The sequence below is a fragment of the Haplochromis burtoni genome, unplaced genomic scaffold, assembly GCF_018398535.1.
Source record: "Haplochromis burtoni strain Fernald_Lab_line unplaced genomic scaffold, NCSU_Asbu1 Contig_400, whole genome shotgun sequence".
Classification (NCBI taxonomy): Eukaryota; Metazoa; Chordata; class Actinopteri; order Cichliformes; family Cichlidae; genus Haplochromis; species Haplochromis burtoni.
Genome location: NW_024582761.1, coordinates 353,335 through 380,879, shown reverse-complemented (window position 1 = coordinate 380,879; position 27,545 = coordinate 353,335). Strand labels below are relative to the sequence as shown.

Genomic DNA, 27,545 nt, shown 5'->3' with positions numbered 1-27,545 from the left:
GGAGGTCCTAAAATTCAGGTATAAAAGGAGTAGTTTGGGGGTTTAGAACACATTTTGTGTAATTATAACAATGTTATTTATGACTCTGTTACACACACACACCCACAGACACACACCTTTGCATGTGTTTCAGAAGCTGCGCTGCAGTAACTTTGATACCTGGTCAGACGGCGTGCTGGAACAAAGATGACAGAACTGCACAGCTTCAAACTCTTCTTAATGTTCAGTCTCTGGAGTTGAAGGTGGTGTCAGTGGCATCTGAGCTGACGCTGCAGCTTTTCAGAGTCACAGAGAGCGTTGTTGCTGCTGAGGGGGCGGGGCTAGATTATCCCGAGGGGAGTAACGGCTCGTCTTCCTGCTGCAGGGGGTTACGGCATCGACTTCTCGCAGGCGTCTGAGGACGTCAGCGATGGAGTTTCGTTTGTGGCCAAAAAGATCCTCGAGCACGGCGTGACGTCCTTCTGCCCGACTCTGGTCACCTCCCCTCCCGAAGTTTACCACAAGGTCACTGCTTCATTTTTATCAGTTCAAGTTTAGACGCGCTCGCGTGTTCAGGGGTTCCTAGTCTCTCCTTCAAAGTCATCTTCTGGAGCATCTCTGGACAGCTTCTTCCAGGCCAGCTTCTGCTTTCAGTTCCTTCACTGGAAGGTTCTGCTGCACCGCCTCCACCCGCCATCTAAAACCAAACCTGGAAACAACCAGGACGGAGCAGGGAGAGCACTGAGAGTTAAACTAAAACTGGAGATCGGGGTTGGAGGCAGCAGCACTGGAAGGTTCAGAGGTGCATCTGAAGCTGATGAAGTGAAGGCAGGTGTGAGTCATGCATCTCCCTGAACACGCTGAGCATTTACACGTCGGGGCGCTAACGATCGGTGACGTGAAGCTTCTACGTGTAAAATCACAGCATCATCAAAATGTGTGTTCCAGGTTCTGCCTCAGGTCAAAGTTCATGATGGAGGACCACATGGAGCTGGAGTTCTCGGTGAGGTTTTACAGATGCTGTTGGTGAATGTTTGTTGTGTTCTTTGTTTATCCTCATTGATCAGAAGCTGCAGACGTGTTTGCTGGTACGTAAACGATCACGCTGCTGCGGTACACGAGCGCCGACCGCGGCCGAAAGTGGCGTCTGTTTCACTTCCTGTAAACTTGCGTGTGCAGGTTTTCACCTGGAGGGTCCGTTCATCAGCGCCGAGAAGAAAGGAGCCCACCCGGAGAAATACCTCCGCACCTTCAAGTCCGGAGGCCTCGAGCACCTGATGGAGGTCTACGGCAGCCTGGACGACGTTGCCATAGTGACGCTTGCTCCTGAGCTGCCCGGCAGCCAATCGGTGGTGAGGGAGCTGAGCCAGAGGGGCATCACTGTGTCTTTGGGTGAGCATCGTGTAGTCACGGCAACGATCATACAGCAAAGTGATGATGATGATGTAAATAATAAAACACTAAAGTTTCATTTTCAGTTTTATTTACATCATTTTTTCTGTTTCTGTAATATTTGACATTTTATTTCTTAATTTGTCTTTTTTTGCATCTTTGTATTTTTTAAAATATGATTTTATTTATTTTAGATTATTTTTATTTTCTTTAAACATTTATTATTTTTGAGTTTTTTTTTAAATTAAAAAAATCACATTTTTAATTTATTATTTTATTTATTTTCATTTTTAGGTGTTTTTTATTGTTTGCATTATTTATTTTAAATGTGCTTTTATTTTGTAGATTCTTTTTAAAGATAACTTTCTAAAATGTTATTATCCTTTTTTCATTTCCATATTATTATTCAATCCTTGTTTACTTATACACTTTTCTCGTGTGCTTGTATTTTTTATTTTAATGATTGATTTCATTTTTACTTCCTGTTTCTGTTGAAATCGTGTTCCGGTTCGGTGCTGTGCGCGGTGTTAGCGTGGGCCTGTCAGTCCTCTGTAGAGCACCTGGAGCTGCTGTAATCGTCTGAGAGTGCTGATGTGAACAAAGTTTGCTCGACTGGTTCTTGCAGGTCACTCGGCGGCCGACCTGTCGCAGGCCGAGGAGGCGGTGCAGCAGGGCGCGTCCTTCATCACTCACCTGTTCAACGCCATGCTGCCTGTGAGTCCCAGCTGCTGCTCGTCTCTGAGTCCGTTTCTGTTCAGCCCGGTCGGTTTCACGCTCTCAGTAATCCTTCTGTGTCTGCTGTGGTCCAGTTCCACCATCGTGACCCGGGCATAGTGGGTCTGCTGACCAGCGACGGGATCCCCGCAGGCAGGGCGGTTTATTACGGCATGATCGCTGATGGCATCCACACCAACCCTGCAGCCCTGCGCATCGCTCACAGAGCTCACCCGTCAGGTCTGCCCGAGGTTTCTATTTCAGATCAGCAGCCAAAAGCACGAAAATCTCCCCAAATATATCCCTAAATGTATCAGAATGTTCTTATTTTGGTTCCAGAGGTTGGTAAAAGTCTGCAAACGTGTTTAAACGTGTGGCATCACCTGGGAGTAGATGGATTTTGGACTTTCCCGTGTCTTGTGTGCTTCATACTTTCAGGTCTGGTGCTGGTGACGGACGCCATCACCGCGATGGGTCTTCCTCCCGGCCGTCACACTCTTGGCCAGCAGGTCATCGAGATCCAGGGTCTCCACGCCTACGTGGCAGGTCTGATGTTCTTCAGACGTTGTTATCTAACAGGCCCGTGGTTTCCTGAGCGATGCTGCAGAAAGGAGCAAACGCATAACTAGAACCAGAGATCGGAGAAGTAAAATAAATCATTCTCGCGACGGTTTCATGTGTAAAACTCTGTAACGTCACTCTTTATGTGTTCAGGCACCAAGACTTTGAGTGGCAGCATCGCCACGATGGACATGTGTGTGCGCCACTTCAAGCAGGCCTCAGGTCAGTTTGTGTTACTTTAATGACTAAAACCAGGAAGTAGAATCATAATGAGCAGTGACGCGCTGCCTCATGTAAACTCCAGCAGGTGAGACCCGGTTGCTGTGGCGATGCAGGTCAGATCATCATTGCTCTTCACTTCCTGTTCTGTCCTCCAGGCTGCAGTGTCCAGGAGGCTCTGGAAGCTGCCTCCCTGCATCCGGCTCAGCTTCTGGGAATCAGCCCCAAAAAGGGAAAGCTGGACTACGGCTCCGACGCAGGTCAGAGCCGACTGCATCTTTATTTCTGCCTCCCTGCTGTTAGAGCTGCTGTAGTTCCTCCTTTGTGTCCTCAGCGTTTTCTTGGATGTTCATTTGGACTTTTTTCATGGTGGGGGGAGGGGGCTGTATAACAGTTGACCAAAGCCTGCAGTTCCTCTAGTGTCCAGCGGAGGCTCCAGCCAGTCTCCATAGACTCCCATGTTAAACTTTACAGCAGAAATGAACACGTTTACAGCCAAACTGCTTGGAGAACTTCGAACTCGCTCTGTTTCAGATTTACAATAAAGTTTTAATAAGAGTAAATAAAATAACCCACATGAATGTTGAGTGAATGTTTAGCCTCCATCTTGCACATTGTCAGTTGTGCAGCGCTTCAAAGGTCAACGGCGTTGGATTAAAGTTTAACGGCTGTAGCCGTGAGGTTCTCTGGGATCGCGCCGCCGCGCTCTGACCTTTCCTGGAGTTCATGTGCTTTCCTTTAAGTGAGGCCAGCGGCTCGATTCAGGCTGAATTTGTGAGACTTACAGTTTAACTGATCCTTCAAAGCATCGATGTTCGTCCAGATGTTCAGGAGGAAACCGTCTGCGACTGACAGAACTCCAACTTTCCACCGTCTTCTGATTCTTTTCTCTCAGCAGCGCTGCCTCCTGTCTTTCTTACACTCTGCACTATTTTGTTTTTTAGACCTTGTTCTGCTCGATGAGGGCCTCCACGTCAAAGCCACTTATATTTCTGGAGAGGAGGTTTGGAGAAAAGGACAGTAGGAGATGAAGAAGGAAACTGGACCGCCTGTGCCTTTGTACATGATCGACATGTCGGGGTTTTAATGGACTGCCTGAGTGCACCAGGCACTGCCGGAAAACTGGACCAGAGTGAAATATTTCTGCATTATTAGTTTATTAAATGTCAGATGATGTGGAAAATGTTTTCCTGCTTTTCAAACTACCAAAGATTTGTTTATTACCCTGAAAGTCAGCGTGCTCATTGATCGTGTGTTGCTGAAAGTCTGATGTTGTGTTAAAGCAGCTGTATGACCTCTGCAGGGTCAGGGGTCACAGTGGACGTCACTGCACACCCTCAGTTTCTGTAAGCGTCTCTTTTTCTTTGTTGCAAATTTTACTGACACCATCAACAGAGTGTGGACAGACTGCTGCTGGTGTGGCAGCAGATTGTCTCATCGTGAGAGGGTCTGGTGGTCTCTGGTTTGAACGTTTTCAGCCTTTAAAAGAAGAAATAGTCACATCGTGGACTCATAACTGTCCGCGTGAGACCGACCTGGTGACAGGCTGTTCAGGAACTCAAAAGTAAGGGTGGGAAACTCCTGCTCAGGAAACTTTGTCATGAATCGCTCTCACGGGTGAAATGCTGCCCCCTGGCGGTGAAGGTTATAGTTAAAGGATAGTGAGAACCTCTTTACCCCTCAGGTGTCGACGAGGGTAACCCTCGTTTCTCTTTCCTGATCTAAACAGAAAGAGAAAAACCTGGAAATGAATCTGATGGTCGTCAAATCTGAGACAGATCGACAGACGCTGGCAGAGTTCAGGCTGTGCTCGCTTTAACCTTTGTGACACCAGACAGATCTGAGAGTACAAAAACTGTAACGAGCTGAGTGTTTACAGCAGGGTGAGCCTGAGCTCACTCAGATTATTCGTACACACTCAGAGCTCACAATTAGAAACACCGGACATGTTTAATCTGAAAATCCAGCACAGGGACGGGGGAAAGGAGAACAGTCCAGTTTAATAATGACACAGTATGTAGGCTCAAACAGACACGATGTCCTTTACAGTAACTGTGTGTGTGTGTGTGTGTGTGTACACTCTCAGACACTCTTTATAAAGTAAAAGTCCTGCTTTCATTTAGTGAAAGTAAAAAAATTGTAAAAATACTGAGAGACACTAAGCAGCACAGATAAATACAAACAGTGATGACAGACTAATCTTCCATCTTGTAGTTTTTTAAAATTCTAATATAGGTGAAAATTTTCATGGGAAAGTGTCACGGCGGGGTGTATGGAAACAGGACCCAAAAGCAGATGAAGATGAGGAGTTGTAAGTTTAAACAGAAAAGTGATCCTTTATTAGATGACAGCAGGGGTTAACCAGGAACCTAAAGCAAACTGACAAAAAAAACCCCACTAAGAAACAAAAACTATGACTGAGGTGGGAAAAACAGACGACCCGACAATGACATGCAGAAAACAGAGGGCTTAAATACATACATGAGGTGATCAGGGGAAGTGGAGACACATGGGGGAACAGCTGACTGACATAAACCTAAATGACAGGACCAGGAGGAGGAAAGCTAAATACAATGAACAAAGAACACATGACACTGTCAGAATAAAACAGGAAACACTAAAACTAGACATGACAACACAAACTTAACAGACCTAATACGTGATGAATAATACAAGAACCCAAAACATAGAAAACCAAGGGAACAATAATAAATAACAGCTTAAACTAAAGCTAGATAGGAAATGACACAAAAACTAATCACATAACAAAATGAGACAAATACAAACATGAGCTCAGAGTCAGAGACCCAGCCTGTGACAGAAAGGTTTAAAGCAAAGTCTCAATAAACGTAATTTTTCCTTTGATTGCAGTTTTATTTTTATTCAAATGTTTTTATGCCCAGTTTTTAGTTTAGATGATCACAGTGTGACGTGATTTACCTGAAGCACCAATGATCGAGCAGGATCAGGTGATCAGGGACAGAAACATAACTCACATTTTACTGATTTTGCGCATGAGTGGTAAAACTTCTCAGCGCGTGTAAAAACCTCTGTGTCCTGAAGTTACGTTTCCACGCTATGATTCAAATTTAACGTCAGATTGTCAGTGTTTCCGTGCCGGTGGGAGCTGACGAGGCTGATCACATTTCAGCGAGATTTACGGCGAGAGCTGGACCGGTTCATCCTCCAGGACAGCACTGCGGGAGGAGACGGTCATCTCCCCGGAGAAGAGGCGCCATGCCCCGGCTGGCTGGCTCGGTCGGTGTCCTGTCCTGAAAACGTCCCTGCAGAATACAAACGTCCTCGAGCCAGAGCGAAATAAAGAGGAAGTCACTTTCAAAATAAAAGCTCAGACACATTTTTTTTAACAACAAATATACATAGTAATGTAGTTATAGAAAGGGTATGAAATATTTCACAGCTTGCAGTATCTTTTACAAGTCATGAATACAAAAAAGCGATTAAAAAAGAAAGAGGTGCTCAAGGTATAAACAAAGTGAAACGAAGTGAAACTGCACAGTCGACACAGCTCTTGTGTTTTACATGCTTTGGAGTCAGTGCTCTTCTTTAGATTCTCTAGATAATTGGAAAGCAGGGCTTTAAAAACAAATATGTTTGGACGCTGTTGAGAAAATTTTGTGCAATGTTTGTGAAATTCAGCAAAAATAATCCGAAGACTGATAATATTTTTTTTCCTGGATTTATTTTATCGGTATGTGAGAGGCCAAATAGAATATGTTGAAACTTCAGTTTACATGAGGGATCGATTTTGGTGTTTATAAAATTATTTCGATCAATACAAAACATACGTGTATACGTGCATTCCCAAAATACATGACATGTTGTTTCCTCTGCACTGCTGCAAAAAGTACAAAGAGTATCAATATTTTTCTTAAATTTAACCAGATATGTCTTTACCGGATAACATCTATGGATCAACTTAAGAGTAACTTCTCTGACCTTATTAGTGATAATATATTTCCTTGACAGAATCCAAGTGTTTTCCAGTTTATATCATTGTAAATATCCAATAGAATAAAGCTGCAGGTTTGGAAACAATATCTCTTTGAATAATTTGTCTAATACATTGATTTGTGGCTTTATCACTCAATAAAGGACAGATGTTACCGATGTATATGTTAGTGGGATTTAGTTCTGGAATAACACAATTTCTACCTTTAGGAGCAGACACCAGTAACCTTCTCACCCCATCTGGAATTGCATCAAAAACTACAGCGTATTCTTTTGGAGTGACAGGAAAATCATAAACAGACAAAAATTCCTTATAAGAAAATAATTGACCATTATCATTCAGTTACTGACTCACAAGTAAAATATTTCTATCAACCCATTTAAAGCTCAGACAGATCACAGACGCTTAAATCGTGCAGTGACGTCACTTTTACTTATTAGAAAGAGTTTGAAGGGAGACGGTCCACTAAAGCACTGCAAGTAAAATCTGTCTTTCCAAGTAATGATCATTTACATTGTTTTTACTTTATAGGACACAAATGTAATATTCAACTGAACGAAAAAGAGTTGTAACAGGGGCAAAAATAATAATATTAGCACGCTGTACCTCAGAAAAAAGAAAATATTCATTCATCCCATTATTTTTTAACAGCATGTTTTTCTTGTAAATATACAAAACATATAAATTCCTGATTACTGAGAGTTATAACCAAGCAGTAACGTGAAGCACCAAACCTGCAGTTTCTCCTACGTCCACTAGAGGCTCCAGCAATGAGTCAGTCCCCATAGACTCCAGTGTTAAAACTTTACAGCAGAACTACACGTTTACAGTCTGATATACAAGATGATTGCATTGTTAGGGGCGTGGCCGCTGCGACTGACAGGTGGATGGTGACACAGGCACTGAAATGTTCTGGGCGGTCCCGGAAACCAGGATGAATCTTTCTTGTCATTGCACTGAGGTACAGTTCATTTCTGTTCAGTGATAAATCAGATGACGTGTGGAATGAGGCCTTAACGTGGCTTCCTTCGCAGATTCCTACGTTCAGCCTCCTCTCGGGGTTTAGTAATCTTCTTCTTGCTTTATAGGGATTTTATTTTGAAGGTGCGGAGAGGAAGTGGTTCTTCCTCCCCGCAGCTTGACGGTGGGGACCGCGAGGAGCTCGATGGTGACTGTGCACATCGCTGTGTGAATGACAGAGGATGCATGGAGGTCTCCGGCAGCTGGCAGCCACAGATCCGTGTCCTCCTCGGTGCAGCAGCGGCGGCAGCGGGCATCCTCTTCGCGGTGAGTCTGCAGCTCTCCTCCGGGCTGCTCTTTGTTTCCATGCCTGCAGTCTCTCAGCCAGCCACCAGCTGTACTGCAGGTACACCAGGTTACCTAAAGTCTGCATGTGAACTTCAGGTATCAGCAGGGAAGCCTCTGCAGTGAGGGACAGAGGGAGGCACAGCAAACTGTCTCTGATCACTTCATTTAACAGCAGACATCTGCGGCTTTAACGCTCGGAGCGTATCTTTATCATTTAGTCATAAACACCAAGGAGGAGAGAGACAGTTTGAGAGCAAAGCTTTCTCTTCTGGGAATAAAATCGGAGGATTTTGGTAGAAAAGCGTGCAGCAGACTCTCAGTCAGCGTTCCGATCAGGAGCATCTGGAGCTCCTGATCGTATCTGAAGTCCTTGTTCAAGGACACAACTGTGGAGCGAGCAGGAGCAGCTGGAGCCAGAGACACACTGATGAGTCTGATGAAGATGAAGCTGCTGATTAACATTTCATATAATCCTCCTCTGGTTTAAAACTGAAGTATGAGGATAAAAGTGATTTAGTTTAAAAATCTCTTAATAGTTAATAATAATCATAACATCACCCATTATTGAATTTTTCATGTATTACACATTTATCTTATCATAAATATCATACGTGGATATATAAGATCAGTGTACGTAACGTAGTCTTCAGACGGCTCCAAACAACCAGTTTCACAGAGTTTTTTGAACTTTTGGATCTGCATGATGTCAGAGAGCAGACAAAAGCTCCACCCACCACCTCTTTAAATGTTGCAGTTGCCCTAAAAGGGGTGGGGCTAAATCTTGTTTCAAACAGAAGAACTGTGAATCATGCAAAGGTACTTAAACTTTCCAGCACAAACTCAGCCTGACGTGCTTACTGAGGTCATAAATCAACAACTTTATTCAAACTCATCGTTACAACAAGAGGAGCTGCCACCTGCTGGCCGTTACAAATAATGCACGATTAGAAAGCTTCAGCACTTTTTCCATCTTTTATTTTCAGCGCGACCAAAACCTCACAGTAAAACAAAGAAACGGTAATTACTTCATCCCTCCTTTACATGCTCAGCCGGCGTCTGTCCACTTATGCTCAGTAAGTAAGGGAGGGAGGCTAATGACTCGTTGCTATTTGTGAATGAAGCTAAATGTGATTTTCTCTCTGGGATAATCTTTCTCTTAATGGTGGAAGTGGTGAATGATTAGGTTTATAAGGATGGATCTGCATCAATCAAACGTGGCTTTTAAGTCCGCTGCAGAGTCATTCAGACTTTGCAAATATAATTTCTTTCTGAAGTCACTCAGAAAAGAGTTTAGAACCAAAATGTATGCACAGGAACTCCAGCCTGCTCTGAACGCTCAGTTTATCGCAGCTTTCTCTACTCTTGGATCTGTATGATGTCATAGAGAGCACATATTCTGACCCACCTGCTGTTTAAACCTTTTTTTTAATGATGAACAACCAATCAGAATAAAGATGTCTTAAAGGGGGAGGGGCTTAAGCGCCTCCTTTCAGACAGGATGAACCGAGGGCTGCGGTGCGAGATAAAGAAGGATTATTTTGCTCTGTGTTTCATGCAAAGCTGCTGTAAAGCCCAACAATAAAAAGATGAATGAGCTGAATGGAGACACTTAAAGTTTTGTGACACTGGTCAGAAGTGACGCACAGAATCCCATCAGCAGTGCGATCGGCCGGGTTAACGCTTCAGTCCCAGCAAACCAAAGGAAGAAGAAGCCTGAAGACGTGGAGGAGCTCGTGCACGTTAGCAGAGACGAGACAGTCAGTGAAAGCAGCAGCAGCACTGTGTTTGTGTTACTGTCCTCTGTGCATGCTCATGCCCCCTCTGCCTCCCCCTCTCTTTCATCAGGGCACTTCCACCTGAGCCAGCGGCATCATGGGAAGCTCCTCCTCCTCCCTCGCTGACGAGGCGGAGGACGATGCGGCGCCCCGGGGTGCAGCTCTGCCTCCCTCTCCCATCATGGGATGCCTGAGGAGCAGCCAAAGCACATTCCTCCCTCGGCAGCTTCCCAGACCGGGCCGGCACAGGGAGCGCAGGTGAGACAGGAAGGGGGCGTGGCCAAGACGTAACGATGAGATGAGAACGAGACCGTGGCTCTTTTTCAGTTTGTAATATCTGCAGTGTAATATCCTCTGCAGCGGTCCCACTTCTGCTCTGATTTTTTATCAGCGAGCAGGTTTGTTTGTGCCTGCCGGTTTGCTGGGAACCAGAGCTGCAGATAATCAGCGCTGTGCTGCTCCACAGAGACCTGCAGAAACCAGAAGAGGCAGATTTAACCTCTCCTCATCCTCCAGGCTGTCGGCAAACACGCATCTTTGCTAGGCTGCATTTTAACCACATGCTAATGAGCAGAGCAGATTTAGTCTCTTACAAGCATTTAGTTCCTGCAGCTGGGGGTGCAGGGTTAGGGGGTTAAAGTGCAAAGCCGACATGAAGAGCCCTGAATATGAGCTGTAAGCCCAGAGTCGGAGCGCAGGTGCCGCCCTTTAAACTGGCCGATGGTGAGCTAAAGGTTATCAGACCTGCTAACAATGTCTGTAACCCTCCAGGTGTTCAGTAACCATCAGCTTTACTCGATGTCCAGACCCGAGCTTGGAAATAGGGCCAAATCTAAAGTTGAAGATTTGAGTTTTACAGACCGAAGAAGAATCATTTTATTGTTTCTGGGGAAAAATAAGATAAATCGATCTTCAGAAAAGTGAAAATTGTCCTTCTGAGGTAACCGTCAGTTCCCAGCACAGGGTTTAACATGCTGTGTTCAGATGCTCGCCAAAGAAACACGTTAAACAGAATTTAGGTTTAAGTGGTTTAAAAAGGAAACGGGCCACAGAGTTGACGCTGTGTGGCCGTCTGATCACAATCATTACTAACCAGCTGGAACTATCCGATGTATATTTCTGATCTCGACCTCAAAGTCACCAAACCTTTCAACAATGTTGAAATGTCTGGGATGCAATCTGGAAGTTTGAATCCAAAGAAGCAAAAACAAGGGAGGAAAACCACAGGAAGCAAAGCGGAGACGCGAGGCGGCGCGAGGGGAATAGGACAGATGGGCAAAGCGTCGTCTGTGTTGGGAGTCAAACCCATAAAACGCTCAGCTCAAGGCTTCGATGTCACAGAGATGGAGTCTGGAAGATGAACATTAAGATCAAAGGCGTGCAGCAGTCCAGACTGAAGAACTTCCTGTTGCACAGGGGGCGCTCTTACGCTCCTCCAGAATAAACCAATCTCTGTCCTAGCAAATTTTCATCATGCTGTTGATAGAAGAGTTCAAGAAGTTCGAAATAGTTGAGTTTTTAGATTTCTCAGAGGTTTCTGCTGTAGTAAGATGCCACACGCTGCTTGACGGCATCTTCCACTTTGATTTGGGGCATGAAGCGAAGAGACTGCAGAGAGTTCGTAGCGTCACCTCCAACCACCTCAGTCAGCTGCTTCTGCTGGGCTTTAGCTGCAGCGAGCACCATCCTGAACCGTTAACCGACCAATCAGCACAGATTAGCAGAACGCTAAAAGCTGATTACTGTTTAATTAGGAACTGAGAAAAAATGAAGTCATGTTATTTGAGTTCAGCTGGATCATTGATGCTGCATGTGTGGGGGCTAAAACCTAAATTGTTTTATCCTCTGAGATTGATTCCCGCTCACCGAGGTCTATTTTCTCCCCGCTAAATTATCCAGCTTCTCCTGCAGCACATGCAATAAACACACTCATACCATCCAGACACTGAGAGTACGTACACAAGCACCGACACACAGCTTCAGGAAACAAACAGAGAAGCACAGGAGACGAGAACAAAGGAGAAAAACATCTTCAAACCCGGCGTGACCAGAACAGCTGGATCCAGCACCACCACAGCTCTCCCAGCTGGTTTTGTTAATGAGCGACTATAGTAAGGCTGAATCTATGTCCGTCGTTTAGACGTCACCGTGAATATTTCATGAATCGTTCGATATGAATCAAACCGCAGCCTTCCTTATTAATTATTACTGCATTTATGTCGAATAAACCGCCGGCGCGCGGCTCACTGTGAGTCACCTTAGCCTTCGGGAGCCTCGGCCGGGAGTCGAGTTACTCGCTGACAGGAAATGGAGCGCTGATGGGGAAATCCCCGGTGGAAGAGCTGGTCTGAAGAAGCCCACTCAAGCTTTCCGCTGGGAATTCAGCTCAGCAGGCCACTGCACTCCCCGTCTGATCCACAGAGATCAAAATACCTTTCATAGATGTGGAGGAGAAGGAAAAGAGGCCGGCCGTGGCATCTGGAAGCACACACAGCAGAACAGAAGAAGTTCCAGGGTTCTCCGAGGAATCGCCTCCTTAGAGCTGCAGGAAGTCCAGATCTCAGCAGGTTGTTCCATGATCCACAAAACAATCTGATTCAGGTTTAGAGCTGCCTGCACCTTCAGTGTTTCTCCTCCTTATTGAATGAAATGAAATCAGTTTTCTTAAATCATTTAAGAAAAATGAAATGAAATTATTTAAGATCAATAGCAGAGTACAGGAGTTAATAAGGCGCCAAAATAAAGTCAATAAGAGAAGTAAAAATTAAATTAAATAGAAGTGAAGAGCAGAAGTTAGACTGCTGCAGAATTTCATCATATCTGCAGCTCCGCCTTCTGTTACTACAGTAACCCCACAGCAGACATATGATGTCATTAAAAAGGCTCCAACAGCACAAACAGGTCCAGTTCAGGTGAAGCTAGCAGACAGCTAGCAGCTACAGCCGCCTGTGTCACCATCAGTGTCGGGGAGTAACGGAGTACGTGTACCAGCGTTACGTATTTAAAATATGAGTAACTGTATTCTGTTACAGTTGAAAAAGGTGATATTCAGAATACAGTTACTTTGTTTAAATAAATGGATTACACGGCGGTCTTCTCCTGTTTCATATGTTCGGCTAACCCTCTCTATTTTGGTGATTCCACGCCGGTGGAAACACAGACAAACACGCATTAAGAGGCTCTAATGTCTGTGTCTCAGTCTCACGGCCCACGTCACCTCTACTTGCAGCCGCATAATGATGTGAAAAAATATTTATTTAAATATTTTTTTAATTATTATTCAAAAAATGATTTAATATGAAGGCAATAGCAGAGTGTTACAGGCATCGCCCTAAAGCACGCAGCCTGATGGGCAGTGTAGTCCGTGCTGCAGGGAGAATGGACCCGTGATGTGTCTGTGAGCGAGGAGGGAGAAAAAGGAAAAGTCGGAGCTGTCACCGAGCAGAAACGGGAGCTGGAAGCATGTAAATATAATAATAACCACTGCAGCCAACAGAGAGCCTGACGAGCCCAGCTGTAAGTAAGCTGTTAAGACTCGACTGTACACCGTGTTCGTGTTTCCTCTGAAACAATAAGCTCTGTTGCAGCAGTCTTTCAACGCCTCTCTCTGTCTCTGCTAGCAAAGTCGACCCAGACAACAAAGTAAAGCTAGTTTTCAGCTACGAGCCGACACGAACCCGAACGTATCAGCCAGAGGTCCCTTTACTACGGTTCGGAGCCGCGGACCTGTTTTATATACGCGAGGAATAGTTTTCTATACGAGATCGCTGCAAAAAGTGCAGCCTTACCTAATGTCCACCTACTGTTACTCATTTATATTAAGATTTAAACATCTGTAACCGTCAGTAACAGTAATAAATCACAGCAATAGTTGATTCATGTAGTTGTAAACAGCATGATAATATATTAAGTAATCCAAAGTATTCAGAATACGTTACTCTCATTGAGTAACGTAACGGAATACGTTACAAACTACATTTTGGGGCATGTAATCTGTAATCTGTAGTGGGATACATTTGAAAAGTAACCTTCCTAACACTGGTCACCATCCACCTGTCAGTCACAGAGGCCACGCCCCTAACAGTATAAACTTTAAGCCTTAATACAGTTGAAACAGGTGAGTTATAAAATCAGGTGTTATGAAGGAGGAAATGATCGACAGAGACCAATCAGTTTGTGTTTCTGGCTGTAAACATTTTTATTCCTGATGCAAAATTTTAGCGTTTCTCAAACAATGTCATGAGAAGATGCTGCACCAAAAGCTTTGTGTTGATTGCTTTGGTCGTCATGGTTACGGTAGTTTTTCGCATTTGTCTGCAAATATTTGCTAACTGCTAGCCAAGTGACTCGCAGTTAGCTGTTCAGTGCAGCTCAAAGAGCAGCAGGAGGCTGTTTGCAGACGAGTTCCAACTACAGCCGCAGCAGTGTGCTGGCATCGAGGGTGGTTGCTGACAGCTCTCCGGGCCGTTCATTTGATCACATCCAACAAAACTTCTCAAAACCTGAGTGGGTGACTCACTTCTGCAGTCCCCAGTGGACGTCAGTGGAACTGCAGCCTTCACAGGTTGCAGGCCGTTTCCCTGCGTCGGTTCCTTTTTCAGCCGCTGTAATTTGCAGCTAAAAGGCTCTCATTGTGTCCGGATTATGAGAAACATTTCCAGGAAATTGGATCCATCCGTCACTTTGTGCAGCAGCTGTTTTGGGACTACTTCCATCTGATTTGGTTTAAATTGAGTTGAATGAATGAGCATACAGCATTTATCTGCATGGAAATATGGGCCGATGAACGCACAGGGGATCTGCAGAAAATGAGCACCTCCAACTTTTATGACCTTAGAAAGTTATCATGTTTATATCTTGTCAGTAAAAATAACTCGGGGTTTTCTGTATTGCACAGCCTTCTGCGTGGGTAACGAGCAGCTTGTTTCTCAAGCACACAAACAGCAGAGGTTCTCACGAAGGCCGGTTGTTGATTAAAAGTGTGTTTTGTCCCGAGCGCGGCGTGCAGCAGCCGTCACCTGCCTCTTACAGACAGCTTGTTCTGCAGTAAATCCTTCAGGTCAGCTGTGCTGGAAGTTTCAGGCTTCATGCCAAACTACTTAGAAAAGTGCAGCCAGAAAATGTGGGCCAGCCTGAACACGGCTGTGACGCTGGCTCCCGAGGTCTCGTTCCTCCCTGGACACCAGGGTGCAGATTATCTGGGTCTGCTTTACAGCCGAGCATGAATCTGAGATTAGAACCGTGTTTTTATTCTATATTCACAAAGACGCTGAGCAGCCTGCTCGCGATGAAGCCGGCGTCAGGGAGGCAAAAGTGGAAGAGCAGATTTTGTTGTTTCATTTGCATATTCGTGCATTTTAATATTTTCCCTCCAGCACAGCAAAGGAAACTGTTATTCACTCACTCGTTTATATTTGGATTTCTTCTCATATTTTCAGGATTTTTCTTCCATTTTCGTCTCTCGGGCTTTCACAGATAAACACACTGAAGCTGTGGCTGTGGTTTGCTTTTAGCAGATACTCACGGTGGAAATTTTCACCAGTGTCATGAAAAACACGGCAAAGTTTATCTAACATTTCCAGACATCGTTCTTATCTCAATGAAGAAAATCTCTGAGAGTGATCAGCTACTCTGCTTATTTCAAGCTGTTCATTTAATTCTTGATCTCTAGATTCAAAATAATCCAATATGGAGGGCAGGGAGTGCAAAGATTAATATTCAAAATTAAACTAAACTTAACTAAATAAGAGGAAATAAATAAGTAAATTGTGATACAGTGTTCCCTCGCTATAATGCGGTTCACCTTTCGCGGCCTCGCTGTTTCGCAGATTTTTTTGGGTGCAATTATGCTTTTTTTTTTTTCTTACAGCGCATTGTATTGTCAGTTAAAGACGCGCTGCATATGAATACTGCTGAAAAAAGCTGGAGAGGATGAGGACCCAAAGATGACGAAACATCATCCACCCAGGAGACGCTTTGACCAATATCTATTTTTAACAACTGGTGTTTGCTGATGGATTTTATTTGTAGGAATAATATATATTAATATATATTAGTCCGACTCATATGTTGATCGATATTAGCTTTTTGCCGATATAACAAATCTGCATTTGTAACGGCTGATAAATAAGAGTAAAGAAGAGACAATAGAAACACTCTTCAAACGTCTTATTAGTGTTGATGTTGCATAGTTTGTCCACCAGAGGGCGCTCTGCAACTTTTTTGTTTAGAATGCCTCAAAAAAGGAGTCAACAAGTAATTCATGACTTGTTGTAGCAATGAAACACGATTATTTTTTAGCTAAATTTTTATACTATATTGGTAAATCATCATAAATGGATTTTGATATCGATATCGGTCTCAATAATCTTACATCGGTCAGGTTCTGACGTTAATGTCCTCCCGTTTGATCACATGACTCTGTTTCTCTCTGTAGTTTCTCCTCTGGATCGATGCCCATCCAGAGGAGTCAGTGGGCGTGCGGCTGCTGCACTTTCCTCAACGCCGCCGGCGCCCCCCGCTGCTCCATCTGTGAAGCTCCTCGGCAGGGACCCGATGCCCGGTGGATGTGGCCCGGAGCAAGCAGAGAGGACGACGGTTGGGCGTGCCCACGCTGCACACTGGCGAACTCCCCTGACAGCCTGGCCTGCAACCTCTGCGGCTACGCCAGGGCGTCCGCGGAAGCCCAGCCCCGGCCTCAGCGCTCCAGCAGCTGCTCCGGCCCCCTCAGGATGTCCTGGACGGAGACGTGCCGACCCCAGAGCAGGAAGCAGCCCGGAGACGCCGACAAAAGCAGCCTGGCATGGGAGTGCTCGAGGTGCACGCTGCAGAACACGCCCACCTCTATGTCCTGCTCGGCCTGCGGTGGACCCCGCAAACTGTCCCTCCCTCAGATCCCGGCCGAGGCGCTCCTCGTGCCCGACGTCTGCGAGGATCATGGAGCACGGCGGGCCGAACCTGCAGCGGCGGCGCTCTCGCTATCGATTTCCACCCGAGGGGAGAGTTTACATGCAGAAGCTTTGCATCCGAACACTTCCTCCGTGCTGACTGCGCCGCCTGCTGGCCACAACAATCCAGTGCCCTGCAGCCGCAGAGAGGTGCCCCCTCCAGATGTTGGCCTCAGCCAGGCTCAGAGCACGTCTTCTCCCTCCATCCTCGCTGTGTCCCATCCCTCAACCCAGCCGGAGCTGCTGGCCGGCAGGAGACTCAGCATCCTTAAAGAAGAGATGTCCCCGTTGTCACCTGCATCAGACGCCTCCATGTCATTCTCGCTCGCTGTGAACAGGATGGAGGAGTGGGCGTGTCCGGCGTGCACACTCATAAACCGGCTGGAGTCCAAACACTGCCAGGCCTGCCACACCCCTCAGCAGCTAAAAGCAGAATTGTTCCCAAGGAGGAAGGAGAGCCGGCTGGTGGAGGCGCTGCGGCAGAGTGACGAGGGCACGGCCAAAGAGCTGTGGGAGAACATCGTCAGCTTCTGCAGAGAGGTGCGTTTAAAGCACACACTCACCTTTAAATTTAAGGTAGAAACAAGAGTTTATGCTGATGTTACTTCACTATCGTGGAGGTGGACTGACAGTCTTCCTCAGAGCCAAAACGACCTCCACCCAGAGTGCAGAGCAGCCTGAACTTCACTGTGTTCAGCTCTGGATCTGCACCAGAACCTCCGACATTAACGAGAAAAATTAAACAGGCTAAACAGCAGATGGAGGATGGAGGAGTGGGCGTGTCCGGCGTGCACATCTCATTGCATCATCGTCTTCTTCTTCTTCTCCCAGAACGCGGTGACGTTTGTGGACGACAGTTTCCCTCCTGGTCCAAAGTCCGTCGGCTTCCCGTTGGACGACAGCGTCCAGCATCGGGTCAAGAAGTGGCTTCGTCCACAGGAAATCAGCTGCGCCGCCTTCAGAGACCGCGGCGTGAAGTGGACCATTTTCCGCACGCTGCGTCCGTCTGACATCCTGCAGGGGCTTCTGGGTAACTGCTGGTGAGCTGATTATGCTGTCACAGAGTTTATTATTAATTATTATTCCCAGGATTTATTTCTGGATGATTGTTTAAGCACATTAAAGGAAGGCTGTGTTCGGAGAGCAGGTTCCTGAGCGCCTTGGCTGTTCTGGCGGAGCGGCCGGAGCTGGTGGAGAAGGTGATGGTGACCCGCTCGCTGTGCGCAGAGGGAGCCTATCAGGTGCGTCTGTGCAAAGACGGCTCGTGGACGACAGTGCTGGTGGACGACATGCTGCCGTGCGACGAGAGCGGCCACCTCCTCTTCTCTCAGGTGAAATTGTTCACGTGATGTGTGGTTGGTGTTGGAAAAAGGTCTGAGCTCAAAACACGGGGAAAAGTCCAGAGTTTTTCAAGGTAACTTTATTTATACCCAAAAGCAAGGTAAATTTGCTCTACAGAAAAATGACCTGCATCTGGCATCCCTTCAAAAAAACACACATACCTAATAAAGATATAAACCTCACTGTAGCACATATATAGTAATTTAATATCTCGAATCAAAAACAAAAACAGTTCTTATTTAATTCAGTGACAGCAACGGGGACAAAGCTATTTTTATAACGCTTTGTCCTGCATCTCGGAAATAGAAACCTCCGTCCTGAGGGAAGAAGCTGAAATTCACCCCTTAGAGGATGGGAACCATTTTTAAGGATTGATAGAGCCATCCTCTGTACCTGCTTGGAGCACAGGGAGGCTAAACAAGACTCCCATCTTTAAGTTATCCTCTTCTTCCTTTGTACTCTGCGGCGCCACCCAGTGGCCTGAATTACACCTTACACAGTGAATTACACATTAAAAGAAGAGGCGATTCCTGTAGCATCATGGGTATTCCTCCATATCTGAGGCATTTCTGTTCAAAGGCACTTTGTGTGATTGCCCGCTGCAGAATTCTGCTTCACCACCAGAGGGCAGCGTTTTATTACTGCCTGAGTTCGTTTTATCTGTGGAAGAATATCCTTTAGATTTTTTACAGGTTTCGACTGCAGTAAAATAATTTCTGTCCACCACACCATACTTCACGGCATTTTGAGTTCAGGCATCAAATGAGCAGCAGTTAGCTAACAGGTGTTTTATCTCTTGGAGTAGGTGAAGAAAACTATCCCTGGATTACTTTAATACTTTAATGCATCTTAGAATTTGGAGGTTTCTAATGGAAGTCCTGACGTGTCCACTCTCAGGTCCTGTTAGCCTGCTTTTGTCAGTAATGATGAGATCAGGATCAGGAACAGGCTTCGGGTTCTCTGATTAGCTGTGAGCACATATGTGCACTTCCTCTTCTCGTCATCATGTTAAAGCTTTGATCCTCTCCATCCTCCCCAGGCCCAGAGGAAGCAGCTGTGGGTGGCTCTGATTGAAAAGGCTCTGGCCAAGCTCCACGGTTCCTACTTTGCTTTGCAAGCCGGCCGCGCCATCGAGGGCCTCTCCACCCTGACCGGGGCCCCCTGTGAGTCGCTGGCCCTTCAGGTCAGTGCCACCAACCCCAAAGAGGAGCCCATCGACACGGACCTGATCTGGGCCAAGATGCTGAGCTCCAAAGAGGCCGGGTGAGACGTTTGTGGGAAGGTTGAAGCGCTCTGAGAGGACGGAGCTGTTTCTTTAAGCTCGGTTAACCCCGCCTCTGTTCGTGCTGCTGTTAGGTTCCTGATGGGGGCGTCCTGCGGTGGAGGTAACATGAAGGTGGACGACGCGGAGTACGAGTCTCTAGGTTTACGTCCGCGACACGCGTACTCTGTGCTCGATGTGCGGGACGTTGACAGCCACAGGTGAGGCTTCGAGGTCGCTCCGTTGGTTACCGTTCTCGTTATCTCATTGTAGTTTAGTAAAAATAATAATAATACATTTTATTTAAAAATAGCGCCTTTCAGAGCACCCAAGGACACTGTACAACAAATAAGAGATATATTTAAAAGAAAACAGAAACTGGAAATATGCACAATAATAAGAGTAACAGATAAAAGTTAAGAGCAGAGGTTTAAAAAACATGAACACAGAAGCTGAGAAACCTGCAGATCCTCCAGCAGTGAGTCATAGTTTACAGCCTGATGCTCAAACTGATTGAATGATAAAATATCTATAACTCACCTGTTTGAATTGGATTAAAGCTGAGTTTAGCGTTAATAGGGGCGTGGCTTCTTTGACTGACAGGTGGATGGGCGTTTGGCCCCCTCAGTAAAAACAGGAAAGACTTCCTTCCATATATGGTGTTGGAAACCTGGTGCCTGGTTTTGGAGTTTTTCCATAAACAACGTTTCAAACATAAATTAATGCAGAAAAATTCACCACAAATCAAAGAAGCCCCGCCTACTCAGCTCCACCCTCTCGTCCACATACAGTCATTCTGTGTCCAAACACTGACGGTCAGACAGACCCGCTGAAGACATCACTCTCTGAGTCTCTGCTTGAAGTTAACAGTTACAAAGTCGACCAAAGACACAGGGCGGAGACAAAGAGACGCCACAAGACCAAAAAGGAGACGCAAAGCAAACTGAGCGCAGAACAAAGTGCAGCAGGGAGTCGAACACCCGGCCACACGACCACACACGAGCGCACATCCATCCTGAACAGACACAAATAAGAGCAGCAGAGACGAACTGCACAAACAGCAGAGACTCGATGTCTGCAGTCGTGTGCCTCCATCAGTCAGAGTGACTTGCTCCTGCGTGGGACAGGCGGGGGTGTTTTCTCCAAGCCTGAGCCCGGAGGCTCTGCTCTTATCATCCATCAAAACTCCCACAGTATAAATGCAGCAGGTCTGCAGACGAGCGCTGCCTTAAGGACACATTCAGAGAACAAATGTTCCTCTCAGCGTCACTCCATTAACCGCTTCATCATTCACACGCATACGGGATGTTTCCTCAAACCTACAGCGGCGACTGCTGCGAGCTACAGGGAGGAGGATCCGCAGGAGGAGGTGGCAGGAGTCGAACTGCAAGAGAAACCCTCGAGGGAACGGGAGGCTGATTACTCACAAACGGATGTTTTTCTGTGGGGTTGGAGGTGGAGTCTGCAGACGCTTGAAAAAGTTTGAAAGAACAGCTCTGCGATGTCTCCGTGGGCGTCAGACCCATCTCATTAACCCAGCAGCGTGAACATTTAGAAGACGTGAAACACATAGCGCACATCACTCTGTGAGTCATCAGCATCTTCTTCATCGTACTCCTCGAAAAATTTCGAACCGCCTCTGACCGTGTGCACGAAGCAGTGATGAAGAGCAAATGTTCACGCATCTTTAAGCTTTTATTAAGCGAGGAGCTGCATACACACTAAATCTGTTCAATTCAATTTTATTCATACGGCGCCAAATTACAACAACAGTCCCCTTCAAAGCGCTTTATATTGTAAGGTAGACCCAACAATCCTATGACCCCCTGTGAGCCAGCACTCGGTGACAGTGGGAAGGAAAAACTCCCTTTTAACAGGAAGAAACCAGGTGGAGGAATCAGTGAAATCTGCCACTTCCAGCTGGTTTTAAACCGTATATCTGAGCATAACCTGCTCCAGACCAGGTCACATGTTCAGCACCAGTTACCATGGTGATATAGCCAGGTTACAAAGGCTCGCCAAATCTGACTTTAAGCTAGCGAGCCTGTTAATCCCATTGTGTGTGTCAGGTTACTGCAGCTGAGGAACCCGTGGGGTCGCTTCTCCTGGACCGGAGCCTGGGCGGACGACTGGTCAGACTGGCCTCCGCAGCTGAAGAGGGAGCTGTGCGCCCAGCGAGCCGAGGACGGCCTGTTCTGGATGGACTTCTGGGATTTCACCAGGTGACGGCAGCAGCGTGTTTTTGATGTCTGCGTTAGTTTTATTCCCGGTCTGAGCAGGAAGACCTAAAAACAGAAGAAAACTTTACTCAGATATAAAGTGGGAAAAACAAAGAGTTCATTTATGACAAATGACAGAATATAAAGTGTTCAATAACATCCACCCCGCCTGCTCTCTCTGCCCTCTTGTGCATTGCTTTGTGTAATCTGTGACTGTAAAGTCGTCCTAACTCTCCTGCTAAAGGCTCTCTGGTGACCTGCAGAGTAAAGAAAAGCATCAAAACGCTGAACAAAGACAGACTCGCTGTTCTCTCCTGTCAGGTACTTTGACTCCGTGGACATCTGCAAGATCCACTCAGACTGGCAGGAGGTTCGAGTCCCTGGCGTTTTCCCCCGAGCCGCCGACGTCCCCGTGTCGGTGGTGTCGATCACGGTGCTGGAGAGGACGGCCATGGAGCTGGCTTTATTCCAGCAGGGCAGCAGGTAGGACGCGCACCTGTGCGGCTTTTCGTAACGTCACCGCTGTCACCTGAGCACCACAGAGGTGATAGTAAAGATAAATAAACGTCAGCGATTAAGTAAAGATGGTAAAATAAAAGAGCCGTGTTTCAGGCGCTGGGACACAGCAGAGAGCCACCTGCTGGATCTGTGCGTGCTGGTGTTTCGGGTCGCCTACGACAGCGCCGGCACGCTGACGCTGGGCCGCCTGCTGGCTCACAGCCGCCGCTCGGTGAGGAGGTTTGTGGGCTGCGATGTCATGCTGGAGCCGGGCGAGTATGCCGTCCTCTGCTGCGCCTTTAACCACTGGCACAGCTGCATCACCGAGGGCGGAGGTAAGGACACGAGCACTCAATCTCCATGATGATTCTATATTTTGCTGCCAAAATATGTCTTCTTTAAAAAGTGTTTTTACTCCAAAGGAGTCGGAGCTGGAAGATGATCCTGGTAGAAAATGTAGTTTAAATGGAGCTTCAACTGGTTCTGAGCAGACACATATCCCCCACATGCTGGTTAAAGCCCTGAAAGTTTACCCAGAATGCACTTTTTAAAGTTCTGGGGTTCGGCTGCTGAACAAAAAGCAGACTGCACCGTGGAGTGGACGTGAATTTGGTTTCGTTGCAGAGCTTAAATCTGTTTTCCAGCCCTGAAACTTTTGTGGCGATGGCACTCATCAGGTCATTAAGACTCAAAATGCAAGAAAAAGCTGAATTTTAGCCCCTCAGTGCAGAGCATCCATGTAAATGCTGCATGAACTCATTAAAGAGTTCAAAAGAGGTCAGAGGGAAACTTGACTCAGGTGAAACTGACTCAGGGGAATGACTCGAGGGAAACTGACTCAGGGGGAAACGACTCAGAGGGAAACTGACTCAGGGGGAAAACTGACTCAGAGGAGAAACTGACTCAAGGGGAAACTTGACTCAGGGGGAAACTGACTCAGAGGGAAACTGACTAGAGGGAAACTGACTCAGAGGGAAACTGACTCAGGGGGAAACTGACTCAGGGGGAAACTGACTCAGAGGGAAACTGACTCAGGTGTACCTGAGGCGTCGCAGCAGGCGTTACACCGTCGTCAGTGAGCTGCTGTTGTGCTGTTTCAGTGAGCTGCGGCAGGTCGGAGGCGCCTGGCTACGTGCTGGCGGTCTACAGCTCCAGACTGGTGATGGTGGAGCAAGTGACGGCCTCCAGCACCACCATCGCCGACGCCATCATCCAGCTGGCAGAAACCAAAGGCGAGCGGCACGAGGTGAGAGCGTCTGAGAGCTTTGAAACATGTTTGTCACCTCTGACGTCCTCAAAGACTGAAACTCATTCAGACGTGTGTAGTTCATTCAGTATTTATGAGCTCTTAAATCTCTCGTCTTCATTTCATCGCTAACAATTTCAAATCGACTTCATTCATCATTAAACAACATCCACCCTGACATTAACAGGAAGTCTCTTTCATTGCTTCAAACTTTGACCTGTAATGGAGAATCACTGTTGTGTGTCAGGGTCGGGAGGGGATGACCTGTTACTACCTGACCCACGGCTGGGCGGGGCTTATCGTCATGGTGGAGAACAGGCACCCGAGGCATCACCTGCACGTGTCCTGCGACTGCAGCGACAGCTTCAACGTGGTGTCGACGCGCAGCAGCCTGAAGACCATCGACAGCATCCCTCCTCTGCACAGGTGCGCCGCACGCCGAGCCTCACGCTCCCACCCGGGAACGCCGCGACATTTCAGCACAACTTTCAAAACGCCGCTGTACTTCATACACACTTAAATCCCAGCTGAGACCTGTTTGTAGTGGGACGCACCGAGACACGCGCCACCGTCCACAAACCTGTGGATCTGACTCTATCGGGAAATAGTCACAACTCAATTATGTGTTAATATTTGATTTCCTCGCTCTGAGAAATTAAAGGGGCGGAGCATGTTTGTACACCTGTGACTCGGCCTGTGTTTGTCTCTCAGACAGGTGCTTGTGGTTTTGTCTCAGCTGGAGGGGAACGCTGGATTCTCCATCACGCACAGACTGGCTCACCGGAAGGCCGTCCAGGCCTCTCTGGGGAACTGGAGCCCCTCGAAGGCGACGCACAGTCCGGCTCTGAGCCCCGAGACCGCAGGTCTGCACCGGCCTCGGCCGCTATGACGAACCGGGAGGAAGCGTCTCGATGGACACAGGAACTCATCGGACCGCTGCCTTGATAGAGAACAGGGTTATTTCCCACGGACACCGAGTCTGTTAGAGTCAGAGCTCCTCATCGGCAGAAGTTATCAAAGTGAGGCTGAAAGAAAACAGGGTTAACATCAGAAAACACTTTAATTCTCCTTAAATCTAAGTTTAAACCAGTCTGAGATTACTTTAAACTGAATTTAATTAAGATGAAATTCATTTTCTACGAACTGTTTAAGGACCAGAGTTCACACATCATCTGTCATCACCAGAATAAAACGCCACGTCTGATTGGATGACACGAACAGAGATGGGGACGCGTCACACAGCGACGTGACGGCTCGTCAGAGCGCGGACGAGCTCAATAATTCAGTTTCTCTTTCTTACAGATGTGGAACAGATGTTCCAAAGGTTCAGACATCATGTTGCTGTTAATCCCATCTGTTGGTTTGAAATGGAAGCAGCCCTCCCATTGGCTGGTTCACATTTGGTAAAAGGATGAGTATTTACTCTTTACTCTACAGACTAATTGCAATCATTCATCCACAGACTTGTTTTTTTATTCTTTACTTTTAAATATTTACGTAGCTTCACATCTGGAGCAGCCAGGGATGAACCACAGGCCTGAGGAGCAGGTGTACCTCCTGACTTCAGTGGGAGTTTCTGTAGCCTGTCCGATCGATCTGTGTTATTTATTATTTCAGAGGTTGAAGCATTGTCTCTTCACAGATCTTTAAAAGTCTCCTGCTCATTTCTGCCTCCATAGTTTTAATCTTGGACCTTCTTTATCTGCTGCTGACTTTTCGTGCAGCCGTTTGAGTTTCTGTCCCTTCAAGGCCCAACTGCCTTTACAGCCGTTTTGTTTCTCATTGGCCAGCTTCTGTAAGCCTGCAGAGGGGCAGCACTTAGTGTCTGTCAGCTGTGCTGTTCCCGTCTGCAGGGATGAAGCTTCTTCTTTTAAGCCAGTCTGGAAGTTAGTGCCGTTGCAGCTCCTTCAACATAAAAGCACGCTGTAACCTTTTCTTCTTCTTCTTCTGGATTATTGCAGGAAATCGTCTCAGTGTGAAATGCTATTTAATACCTTCCCTTTTTATCACTACAAACTGACACTACGTTTGTGAGCAAGCGGTCACGATCAACCTGTGAATGTTCACCTGTAAGGTGGGATTCACACCTGCACGCTGCTCCAACACTTGAAGGTGGAGCTCCTGATTGCTCTCTGCTTTGACTCCAACATTTTGATGCTACTCCCTCAGGATTTCCATATTGTGATTTCATTGGCTAGTGGCAGCACTGGAGTATTTGTATAAGCATGACTTGATTGGCTGACACCAGGTGAAGCTCGAAACACCTCCGTGTGAATCCTGCCTAACATCTGAAAGTGAAGGTCAGAAATTTGGTTTCAGTTTTATCTACATAACACCAAACAACAACAGCCACCCCAGGTATTTGTATTGTAAGCTAGAGACTCTACAATAATACAGAGAAAACCCCAACAATCAAATGAGCAAGGACTTTGGCGACAGTGGGAAGGAAAAACTCCCTTTTAGCAGGAAGAAACGTCCAGCAGAACCAGTTTCATCTGCTCTGACCTCATAGTTGCACAGAGTTTAAATTAAATTTTGAATTTAGTCTAAAGTAACACGTTTTTGTTTTTTGTTTTTTTGGTTTTTTTTGCCCAACTCTGATTGGATGAGCTGGACCTGCAGGTGTCTCCCAGCTCAGGTGTCTGTTAACACTTTGACTTCTGCCTTGGGAGCCGCAGAGAAGTGAACCCGGAGCCGCACCCCCCCCCAGAAACACCACATTTAGAGCAGAAATCACAAGATGCACTTTATCCGTCACATCAGAGCATGTTCAGGTCCACGCTGTCTTTGCTGCAACCACTGACACGTGATTGGAGGGCAGCCGTGGAGATGACGTGGTGTCCGCGTGATGTTTGAATGTTGTGTTTTAGAGTCACAGCGCAGAGCTGCTGTGTGAAGCATTAGCACTTTATCAACTGTATGCTGGAGTCTCTTTTATTTTGAAGGACGTGTAGGAAACAGTTTTATTCTCGTGGATTTAAAACTACCATCGTGTTGACAGAATGAAAACTATGCAAATGTTTGAAAGCTGTCTTTATGCTTCAGAAAAACAAGTCGAGCTCTTTATCTGCAGCTTCTCTTCTCTGATAGCAGGGTGAAAATAGACGTGTATGCATTCTGATGTGGTTAGTGTTACACTGAAGCTTTTTAAACGTTCAGGTTGACTTTTACTCCGTATTCTGTTCGCTCAGTAGCTACTTTAATATAAAGTTTATATACTGTATGCATAGCAGTATGAATGTAAATAACAATAGAAAAAAATATGCGGGTGAACTGAAGGAAATAAACATTTGAAAGTTTTCACATCTTCGTTTTTTCATTTTTTGAGACGCAATCAGCAGAAAAGTCTTTTAATGCAGTATTTCACAATAAACGGTTGCATGGCCCTTTACAGTGTGGAGAATTAAATACACAGAATTATCTAGAGTTCTTTTCTATAATTCGTGAGTGCACTAACACCCATCACTGTATCACCTTTGACACCACAATATTTTAAAATCCACTGATTCCCAGGAAAGTTCTGGATCAACTCTTCCTAGTACATCTTTGCTGTACAATCACTTTGATTTTATTTTTTAACCCTTATTTATCAATATATATTTAAAACTAAATGTGCCGAATACGTTATGAGCCACTTCTTCTTCTTATATATGCATTAATGTAGAGCTTAATCGATTATTTCTGTCCCTAAGTAATCTTAAAACGGGACTGAGAACCCATAATCAGCACGTTATGGCTTTAACACGTATTGTAACCTTTATTTTTACATATTTGTAGAATTAACAAGACCGAATTAGTTATGAGGAGGTTCTTCTTTATATGCACCATTTGACGTACTGACATGTGTCACTGAATTACTTTGATGATGAACAAATCTTAAAACTCGAGTGATTCGAAGGCGAGTTTGGCAGCGTTCCGATTCCCGCCCCTAGTACACCACGGCTGTAATGTGAGTTTTGTTAATAATTTTAAACATTTATTTATTGACATATTTGCAGAATAAACGGCGCCGAGTTGTTTTGTTTGTCACGTACTCATTACTGTCCCTAAATATATCAATAAATTACTTTCAGAGAGAAAAATTATTAAAATGCGAAATATTTTAAGGTATT

General features: G+C 46.0%; 2 protein-coding genes across 4 annotated transcripts in view; both read left to right on the top strand.

Moving 5' to 3' along the window:
* The window catches only part of amdhd2 (amidohydrolase domain containing 2), a 6,544-nt gene extending 1,678 nt beyond the window's left edge, over positions 1-4,866 (top strand). Inside the window, exons 4-12 of one of the 3 annotated variants that reach the window (XM_042212909.1) lie at positions 365-504; positions 928-982; positions 1,159-1,371; positions 1,997-2,085; positions 2,181-2,325; positions 2,524-2,631; positions 2,800-2,868; positions 2,954-3,125; positions 3,810-4,866. In XM_042212909.1, coding sequence (XP_042068843.1) covers positions 365-504; positions 928-982; positions 1,159-1,371; positions 1,997-2,085; positions 2,181-2,325; positions 2,524-2,631; positions 2,800-2,868; positions 2,954-3,125; positions 3,810-3,828 — 1,010 coding nt within the window. In that variant the 3' untranslated portion in view covers positions 3,829-4,866. Of the gene's footprint in view, positions 1-364; positions 505-927; positions 983-1,158; positions 1,372-1,996; positions 2,086-2,180; positions 2,326-2,523; positions 2,632-2,799; positions 2,869-2,950; positions 3,126-3,809 lie in introns of all 3 variants that reach the window. The other 2 variants (XM_042212908.1, XM_005947985.3) reach the window with 2 other exon arrangements.
* Positions 4,867-7,269: 2,403 nt separating this feature from the next.
* Positions 7,270-27,396, top strand: LOC102300806 (calpain-15). Its single transcript, XM_005947986.3, has 13 exons — positions 7,270-8,125; positions 9,992-10,179; positions 16,358-17,408; positions 17,700-17,908; positions 18,016-18,199; positions 19,249-19,472; positions 19,566-19,691; positions 21,540-21,692; positions 22,011-22,172; positions 22,302-22,522; positions 23,288-23,433; positions 23,681-23,859; positions 24,145-27,396. The coding sequence occupies exons 2-13, from the start codon at positions 10,019-10,021 to the stop codon at positions 24,320-24,322; spliced, it is 2,994 nt and encodes a 997-aa protein (XP_005948048.1). The 5' UTR covers positions 7,270-8,125; positions 9,992-10,018; the 3' UTR covers positions 24,323-27,396.
* Positions 27,397-27,545: the final 149 nt, after the last annotated feature.

Excerpts from the sequence above, each read along its gene's own strand:
- LOC102300806 (XM_005947986.3), top strand. The coding sequence starts at position 10,019 with ATGGGAAGCTCCTCCTCCTCCCTCGCTGACGAGGCGGAGGACGATGCG. Across the intron at positions 17,409-17,699 it reads TCGTCAGCTTCTGCAGAGAG|AACGCGGTGACGTTTGTGGA; the intron begins GTGCGTTTAAAG and ends TTCTTCTCCCAG. Across the intron at positions 19,473-19,565 it reads CTGAGCTCCAAAGAGGCCGG|GTTCCTGATGGGGGCGTCCT; the intron begins GTGAGACGTTTG and ends TGCTGCTGTTAG.